At 38.6% G+C, this 9,463-nt stretch overlaps 1 protein-coding gene across 1 annotated transcript; it reads left to right on the top strand.

Annotated features, from left to right (window-relative positions):
* Window positions 1-3,280: 3,280 nt before the first annotated feature.
* On the top strand, window positions 3,281-4,799 carry LOC148010528 (uncharacterized). The gene has a single exon (XM_087672107.1). The coding sequence runs from the start codon at window positions 3,591-3,593 to the stop codon at window positions 4,428-4,430; it is 840 nt and encodes a 279-aa protein (XP_087528233.1). The 5' UTR covers window positions 3,281-3,590; the 3' UTR covers window positions 4,431-4,799.
* The last annotated feature ends 4,664 nt before the right edge of the window (window positions 4,800-9,463 follow it).

The raw sequence follows: 9,463 nt of genomic DNA, 5'->3' as shown, positions 1-9,463 counted from the left end.
AATCCACCATGAAATATGTGCATTTCCTAGTCTTTGGTTGTGAGGCTTTCTAGCATGTACCCAAGGACAAGCACAATAAGTTGGATCCCAAGTCTAGGAAATGCATTTTTCTTGGTTATGGGGATGTAGGTGAGATGGGCTATCATCTATGTGATCTGCAGGCTCGAAAGGTTATCCACAACCATGATGTTTTCCATGAGAAGAAAATGCATAAGTAGCGTGAGCATGTAGTTGAGGTATGTAGGGTGATATTTTAGGAGAAGTCTCTTGCTATTATACAGCCACATGATGTATAGGCCCCAGAGCTCGCTTTGAGGTGGTCTACTTTTTCTAGTAGGTATAATCTAATGCAATCATCTATTTTTCTAGTAGGTATAAAAGTAATCTGTTTGATCAATTACGTGCTCCAATTAATATGTTAATTGACTAAGTATGTAAGGCCTGCATCGAGGTAGAGTATGATGCAACCACTAAGGTTTCCAAGGAGGCTATCTGGTTAGGCCATTTGGTAGCAAACCTTGGCATTATTGATGTGGTTCCTACCTTGCATTCGGATTCTATGAGTGCTATTCAATTAGCCAAGAATTCGATCTTCCATGCGAAGACAAAGCACATTGAGATATATTACCACTTTATATGAGAGGTCGTTGAGGACAAGTCCATTGAGCTTGTTAAGATCTCAATTGACCAAAATCCTACAAATCTGCTCTACTATAAGCCTCTTAGTGGAGCGTTTTTCCATCCTTAGGAAGTTAATGGGCATTGGATGAGATGAAGTCTTTCCTCACCCTGTCGTACTTATGTACATTTATACTTTGTCACTTTTTTCTTGTTCTCTCCTCACTAGGGTCACATTCGCCTTTAAATGCCAGGTTGCTGGGGTTAAAGGCAGGTATGCCTAGTCTCGTATTTATTATTTACACTGATAGTACTTGTATACCCACACACTTGTACACTGTAGGTGGTGAGCGCCCATCACTGTTACTTCATTCTTTTTCTTTTAGTGACATTTGAATAAAGGGAGGACCAGTCATACACATTGTGACTCTTAGAGTTCCCACATCTTGTGTGTGTGTGTGTCTCTCTCTTGCTCCTTCCACCATAGCTCTTACTTCTTCTCCGTGCTTCCACTTTAGAGCTCACTCCCTTCAGATCACACACATGTTTTGCCCTATTTGCATACTGAAGTTAACAAAGGGTAAATCTTCTTAAGTGAATATTGAAGAGTAGCCTTGATGATCTACATCGATAAGTAAAGGAATCAAGAGAGGTTGCATCTTCTATGTAAATTGTACACACACTCTATCTCTTGTGTGCTATGGAAGTGCAATGAGCTTTTAGGCATAGCTCAAGAACTTTTCTATTCAAATTTGAAAGATTGAAGCTCTCCCCTAGGAAGTGTATTCTTGGCTAGCTTAGTTATCATAACAAATAAGTGGACAACTCATATCTTTTAATAAAAGTTTTGTTTTATTGGCATATCTCTACAACTAAAATTGACTATGTTTTTAACAAGGAAGCTACTAAAGTGAAAATGCTTGAATTGATTGGTCACCTTAAATGGCCATTGGATCCATGTCTCAATGCCATATTCTGATCTAATTGGAAGAAAGTCTTAACAAAAATGTATTTGAGGTTATATAGCCTCTTGTAAATTTTGTTAAAAATATTTTTGGTTATAATGATACATCTACTTTCTTCACTTTCTCATGTAAAATGTGTTGCCATTAGAATTAGGTATAAAGCCATGAAGCTACAATTGCCATGAGAGTGAGGTCTTAAAACACCAAGTTAGGAAGTAAACTAAAGTTGCAAGCATAAATTGAAATTTGTAGCTTGTTCTCCAAGTGTGTGGAAGCTTGTCATAAGAAAACTCCAAGACGCAAATTGAGAAAAAGAGAAAAATTGAGAAAAAGGTATTGCTTGCTCACCAATCATGTAGGAGCCCACCTATTTGAAATATCACGATGTGATAAAGCATCATACAAATTGGAATGTGCAAAGTAGTCTTTTTGTATGTAATAAGTGATCATCATTGTATAGAGGTATAATTGTACTACATGATTTTGCTCATTAAAATATAAAAAAGAAGGCATACATTATTACATTTTCTTATGAAAATGTCAACAAGAGCACATTTTCCATTGGAAACGTGTGCATGTAGGGAATAATTTAGGTGGGCATATTCTTTTTTAATGCGAAGAAAAAATGTATCAAATGAGAAACACCTCGAGGTAGAACGTGTATATATTTGTTAAGGGTTGGTAGAATAGATGATGTTGATTGATCATCCAAAACCATGGAAGGTCAATATTGTCATGCCATCATCCATGTCTTGAAAAGTAGCCCTACCTATTATAGTGCTTAGCATAAGCATTTCCAAGATTTAAATGCGAATAGATAGTGAATGGTTCTATGGGCATGCGAGTGAGAGAGTTTTAGCTCACTTACTCAAAGAACTCAACCCATTATGCATTTTCTAGATTTAGCTATAACACTGAAAACTCTCCTCTAGGTGGCATAGAAGTTATTGAGGAATATGAAAGACATTTGAAAACCTTGTGCACATCTGATATGTTTGACGAGAGCATAACAACACTCTATACATGCTTTAAGGTTTGCTAGCATAATATGCTTAGTATATAGCAACATCCAAACGAATATATTTGGTTTTTTAAAATTTTCCTCCACGAATAACATTCAAAGTAAATACTTACTACAATTGCTCCGAGCTTTGGTAGGGTTATGTACTTAACATAGAATACTACTCAAAGTGATATGTTTGCTTTCTAAATATTCTCCACGCTTTATGAAATGTCTTGTTTGTTATATGGAACAAGTTCATGAAGTAAGGCCCAAACATGTCGTAAATGAGGATTTTTGCGAAGCTCCATAGGAAACCCTCTACAAAAAGAGTGCATTGGGGTTTGATCGGCTATGAGAAGTTTACAAAAGCTAGAATTTTGTCTCAATCCCCTTTTTGCTCAGGGTTAGAGGGGGTGCTACGAGGGTTTGATATCCCTGCTACGTGCACCAGATCATGAGGTGAGATAGGGTATAGTGGGTGACTTCTCCCTCCCACATCCTACATAGGGTATAGTGGGTGACTTCTCCCTCCCACATCGTACATATAGTGTATAGTGGGTCCCACATCCTACATACAGTGTATAGTGGGTGACCTCTCCCTCTCACATCCTACATATAGTGTACATATAGTGTATAGTGGGTGACTTCTCCCTCCCACTTCCTACATATAGCACCTCACGCGATGCAGCCTTACATACTTAGTCATCAATTAACATATAATTTAGAGCACTTAATTGATCAAACCGATTGCTTTTATACGTACTAGAAAACTAGACGATTGCATTAGATTCTATAGGTTTCTGCTGTCGCTCGAGTGATGCTTTTCAGAGCCTCCCGAGTCTCAACTCTGCAACCCAAAATGTCTGAGGTATATCGAGAGCCCGCTTTAGTCCTGCAGCCTGTTGGGCTCTCTCATATTCCTCCTCTTCGTCTGGCACGCGCTCTGTCAAGCCTCCATTCTTTCAGGGTTTAGCTTGAGCAGAGCTGGAAGAGCAGGGGTAATTATGAGGGAGTTCATCCCATCAGAAAAAGATGATGATGATGATGACGACTCCGATCTGGAAGATCTGCTTTCCCAGCTTGACGATGAGAGGCTTCTGGGCCTCAGCTGCCCAATTGGAACAACTGCCCATACAAGCACCCTCAGTGAGGATCTGGAGACGAGGTATGCCTCCCTTAAGGCTCAAAGCCTGAGCAGAACTGCTGAGAATGAGGTAAAGAAGGCAGGCCTTGCCTCAGAAAGACTCAATGGGTCCTCTCCTCTGTGTGCCAAAGATGAGAAGGATTGCCTGACAGCACCACCCAAGAAACAGAGCAATGATGATGATGATGATGATGATCTTCTGTGCAAGAAGGCAGAGAAGAAGCCTGCAAAAGCTCCTTCTCCCCCTGTGGTCTCTACTGGCTGCTCATGCTTTTGCAGGCCTTCAAGAAAGGCTTCACAGAAGATCAAGGCTGGCAGCAAGGGAAGCAAGAAGGGGCATAAGAGTGCCGTCCTCAAGAAGGCCTGTGATAAGGCAGAGCAAGGGACTGAGGAGGATGGTTGGGACCGGGCTGGCAGCAGGGGAAAAGAGAAGGGTGCTGTGCAAGACAAGGAGGCTTGTCACGAGAGAGAGCAAGGGCATGAGGAGGAGGATGATTGGCATAGGGTCTTAAAGGATTTGGAGGAGGAGAAGTGGGAGATGGAGGCCATCAACATGCTTGATGTCAAGAAGGCTGAGAAGGAGTTCAGGAGGGCCTCTAAGAAGGAGAGGCAGCTAACCCTAGAGGCCCAGAAGTTTGTGGACTTAGTTGCCAGCACCTCTGCAAGGTTTGCCTCGCCCCCTCACCATCACTCACATTAACAATCAGCACATCAGGGCCTGTTACCTTCCTATGCAGTGCATATGACAAGAGTACCAGAGCTTCTCTCTTATACATATCAGATTAGCCATTATTGTGTAGTTAAACAAGTTTACCTCCGAGGAGATGGAAAATGAAAGGCTTCATCTGAAATGTACATCGAGCTTATTTGGTACGCCTAGAATCCTTATGCAAGTACAATTTGAAGAGGGAATACAAACCTAGGCATTGCCCTCCTAAGGTTTCAGCAGGCTAAAGAGTCTTTTGGAATTGTTTGCTTTCTAAAAGCACTTACTATCCTTGTGTATGTGCTTAATCAGGTCCGTCTCTATATAATTTAAATCAATCTACATCGAATAAATCTGAGCTGAGTAGTGTTTTACATTTATTGGATCATCTCCATACTTGATTGAGATTGTATTCATTTGTGAACTATGGATCATCTCCATAGTTGATTGAGATTTGTATTCATTCCTGTGTGAATAACCTTGGGCACATTACACATTTGTCTAAGCCAATTGGGTTAGTAGTTCTTGGGATTGACCTACTTCTTTGTTGAAGTTGCTATGTTATTGAACATTTTGCTTACTTCAATTTATCCTTGCTTCACATTTTATTCCCTCATAAATGGAAATTTGTCTTGTCTTTTGATATTATGGACTTTCCATAAAAACTCATTGGGTCTAGATTACACCAAGGTAGACCTCTACAAGAGCGCATTTGGGGAAAGAAAGGCTCAAGTCAGGTCTTTTTAATGTGGTCTAAATAACTTACATAGGTATTTGCAATCCCCTTGGTAATATTCCATCATAAATTTCAAGCTAAGAGGAAGGACATGTTTCTAGAAATTTAGATGAAAAGCAATAGAGCTTGCTCGGAATTGAATCGACGTACAAAGATTTGCAGTCCTCTACATAACCACTCTATCACCTGGCCTAAAAGTAAGATAATTGTGAACATCTTGCTTTGAAATCTCGATAGATTTCAAACTGGCCCAAAAGGTGTTAGAAGAACAATCAACAATCATACATATTTGTAAATAGGAACAAGAAACTATGATTAGCAAAAGAGTATAATGGTTGAGTGTTAGCTCATAGACTCAATTGGCTCTCTCTCTCTCCACACCAGGAATTGGCAAGTGCACAATGATGAATGTGGCCATACACCCTCCTTTTATACTGGGAAAATGGGATGATGAATATGTGAGTGTGCCATATGCAGAAGCAAGAAAGGAGCGCAGAGAGAAAAACTTAAATGAAAAAGAAGGAAACAAGACTCTAATTTGATTGAATGCATGGAATATTGAGTTACATCCCTTTGAACATGTGGCAATGGCCACATTAATGAGGGCATTGAACTTTGTTGAAGGGTGGGAGAAGAAATTTGATTGAGGGAGAAGATGGTGATGGTTGGAATGATTGTGACAAAGTCATGGATAATTTGATTGAAACGAGTAGAGTAGTAGGAAGCTAATTCTATATATAGGGAGTCTTTATGTCCATTAGCAATCTGGAAATTAGCCACTCGCAATAGTGTGTAAAAATTGGCTAATCGGGCCATAAAGTGGATGCTTGTCAAGAAATATTGCTTAAAGTATACTAGTTTTAATCTCATGGTTTTAGAATAGTGAAAAGAGTCTGCCCTCAAGTCACCTGATAAACTAGTGCTGGAGGTGGAAGAGGGGTTGTGCTTGTCATCACAATTGCTTGCTCCATCACAGTCACTTGCTCCAATCTTATTGTAACTAGGAATTGCTTTGCTACGTATGTACTTTTATTCGAGGCCATTGTATTGAAATTATCTTGATTGGCTCTCAAAGTAGAGTGAATGATAGAAAGCTTCATTAGAAGAAGGTGATGGAGAAGGTTTAGGTTAGGATTAGGGTAATAGAGCAAGGTGGAGAAAGTTGAGGGCTAGAGGATCGCCATAGAAAAGTTGGTGATTGAAGATCCTCTCTCTATCTCACAATTGGAATCAAGGCTTTCCTCTCCAACTTATAGTGTCCCTACATGATGCCTTGCCCCTCTCTATATATTGGTCGAAGAGGGGGAACTTTGCTTTTAGCATTTTAGCTAACATCAAATGATGTTAGAAGGTTTATTTTGGGGTGCAGGGGCAAAAGCAAGTGACACTTTCTCTCACACAGCTAGCTTGTATGAAAAAGAAACTTTGAATTGCTTCAAAATAAAAAAATACGTTCAACATCATCCAATCGTAATGGTTGTGTAGCAGGTGGGTGTCACATCTTGTGGCTCATGACTAAGATGAGAACCAAGAGGTTACCCTTCTCAATTGTGTTGTCACCCAAGCATGCTTAATTGCAAAGTGACTATCCATCAAGCGAGTCCTTGTTGTTGTACTATACTATAAAGACACTTTTTATAAGCTTGTTTTGAAAGAGCTTTTCAAGTACCTCCCACTTATGAATTGATGTTCAACACCTCATTAGTAGTGAATTTTATCCTCATTATTGATACATTTTAAAGCTAGCAGCAAAAGAATGTAGGAGTATTAAAATCAAACCGTCACTTGCTATAGATTAGAACTAGATGACTACACGAGATGTTGGATAGGACAAAGGAAATTGTGGACAAAACATAGAGACTCTTAACTCCACATGATGTTCCTATGATTAAAGCTACTATCACAAGAAAAGATTAACAACAAATAAACAATGTATTAGAGCTCAAATATATCATCTTCAAACTTTGGCCAAGGCTTGCAAATAGCAGATAAACATGGAAAAAGACATGAAGACAATATCTACTAACACTACAACAAATAGGTTGGGCTCAAGGAAAGCCAAGTGTCCATGAGTTTTGGGCATCTATGGACCTTTGAGATCACCCAAGATGTATCATGGATGTTCTGGTATGATCAAGATGGATGCACATTGATAAGGAAGCAATTGAAGTAGTCAAGCTAGCCACAAGGCACTTTCTATAGTTGCAAAAATCCATGTATATCTCCCCATGATACCAAAATTTCTCCAATAGTGCATAAGCTCTCGCCCTTTGGGTCCCCTCATATGAGACCACATGAACACATTATGTGACATGTTTCATCACAAGCTTCACATCCCATGCACAAGTCTATAGTTTGGACTCGCCAAAATATGTTTACTCAAGGATGCACATCAAATCTACTAAAAATGAAATAGCAGCTACATGCAATATATCCACTGGGTACTTGCTCCACTAGCTAGGATCATGCGCGTGTGGTAGCATCACTACTATTTGTGAAGAGCCATTCATTGGAGCCATTGTGAGTTTGTGCTCCAATGAGTGTGATTGTAAGTGCCACCATATGGAGTAGCAACATGTCTTTCACATCTTTTTGAACCAACATGATGTAGACCTCCACATGGTCTTGTGCTCCAATATGCATGATGAGGAGTGCCACTATGGGGAGAAATAACATATATTTCTTCTCTTCAAATGTGACACCATCCCATACCATTCATTCTGTTCATTGTTTGCATGATTGCTAGCTTGGCACATTGTGATGAAAGTAAAGACTCATCCAAAGGTTGGAGCAATCTAACACCTTGGTTGAAAAAGCGAAAGAGAGCACTATAGGTTGATGCAATATGGTAGAATAATGAATCTATTGATTATGGTAGCAGAAATAGAATAATAATGAAGTGAAATGACAAAGGAAACCACTTGCAACACTATCTTTCTAGGATAGAGTAGCAAATGATTATTGTGGATGGCTTCAAAGATCTTAAAGAAAATGAGCACATGCCAAAACACAAGCAATAACGTGTGTAACACTACTTGCTACTCTCTAATCAACCATGAAACTAGTGTTATCGTCACATATCAACAACCAACACGTTGAGTTGATAGTTCATTATAGTACAACACATGACAACAACCAACATCACAAAACATACAAATGCCAATAGACAAATGAACAAACACAAAATTTGGCACAATCATATCATTAGTCACAAGTGGTAATGGATTGGATCAACAACCTATCAATGCAAAGATAGCAAAACCTATCAATGCAAAATATATCACATTGCTATCTAACAAGGTGACCCAAAGTAAGAATATCAAAATGGCAATGCTGCAATGTCAAAATGAGGCTAAAATGTAGGTCCAATTTCAACATAAAAGCACCATAGGGTGCACATAACTCCTTTGAGAAATCTAAGAACATGATATTATGTTAGAAGAGCAATAAATAATAGTGCAACAATCAAAGAGATAATGCATAAGTTGTAAAAGTGAATAGGAACACATTAGATAATTAAAGAATACTACACTTGCGCACCATATGTTTAGGTAAAAGGGTGCATGAGATGATATTTTATAGAGAGAGAGTCCACCATTTGTTTTCATAGAATACCAACATTGGAGTTTTGGATACTTTGTGTGTGTGTGTGTGTATTTGGTTTTGATATGGTATTAGAGCCTCATCCTTGAGGAAGTGTTGTTATGGGCCTTATGGTTTTGAATGTTGAAGTTGTAAAGTTTGAGATGCTCATGGTGGAGCTAACAAACATAATAGATTTGGAGAGAGTGCTGGATTCCTCTTCATGTTATTGAAAATTATCATTTATTTCATTCTTAGAATTCATCCATCAAGCCTTTTTTAAAACTTAAACTTGGGAAATTTATGAAATGTCATGTCATTATCTCCTTGAGAAAATGGAGAACATGTTTGAGCCATATCAATCTTAAACAAAACCCTATCATTGTAGACCTCTTAAACAATAAAACCTAAATTTCCATGATCTATAACATTTCTAGCTTACATGCTCATGTTATGCTAGGTATTCTAACCCAAGCTTAATATTTATAGTTATAATACTTGTTGGATCAAATTTTCCAAATAATTCACTTCTCACAAGGCTAAACCTTATTACATTGTATATGAATGGAAATATATTTTGAAGTAGCCATTGGACCATTTTTCAAAGTAAAACATAATGGCACATTTCTTATAGGGCCCAAGTTTGAATCCAAAATAAGCCTAATAACAACTTCAAAGAGCTTCCAATGATGCTCAATATAACAAGGGT

The sequence above is a fragment of the Lygodium microphyllum genome, chromosome 29 (genome assembly GCF_053477565.2).
Source record: "Lygodium microphyllum isolate KBCC chromosome 29, Lygodium_microphyllum_v1.1.10, whole genome shotgun sequence".
Classification (NCBI taxonomy): domain Eukaryota; kingdom Viridiplantae; phylum Streptophyta; class Polypodiopsida; order Schizaeales; family Lygodiaceae; genus Lygodium; species Lygodium microphyllum.
Note: the sequence above shows the minus strand (reverse complement) of the source record. Positions and strands in the feature narration are given on the sequence as shown.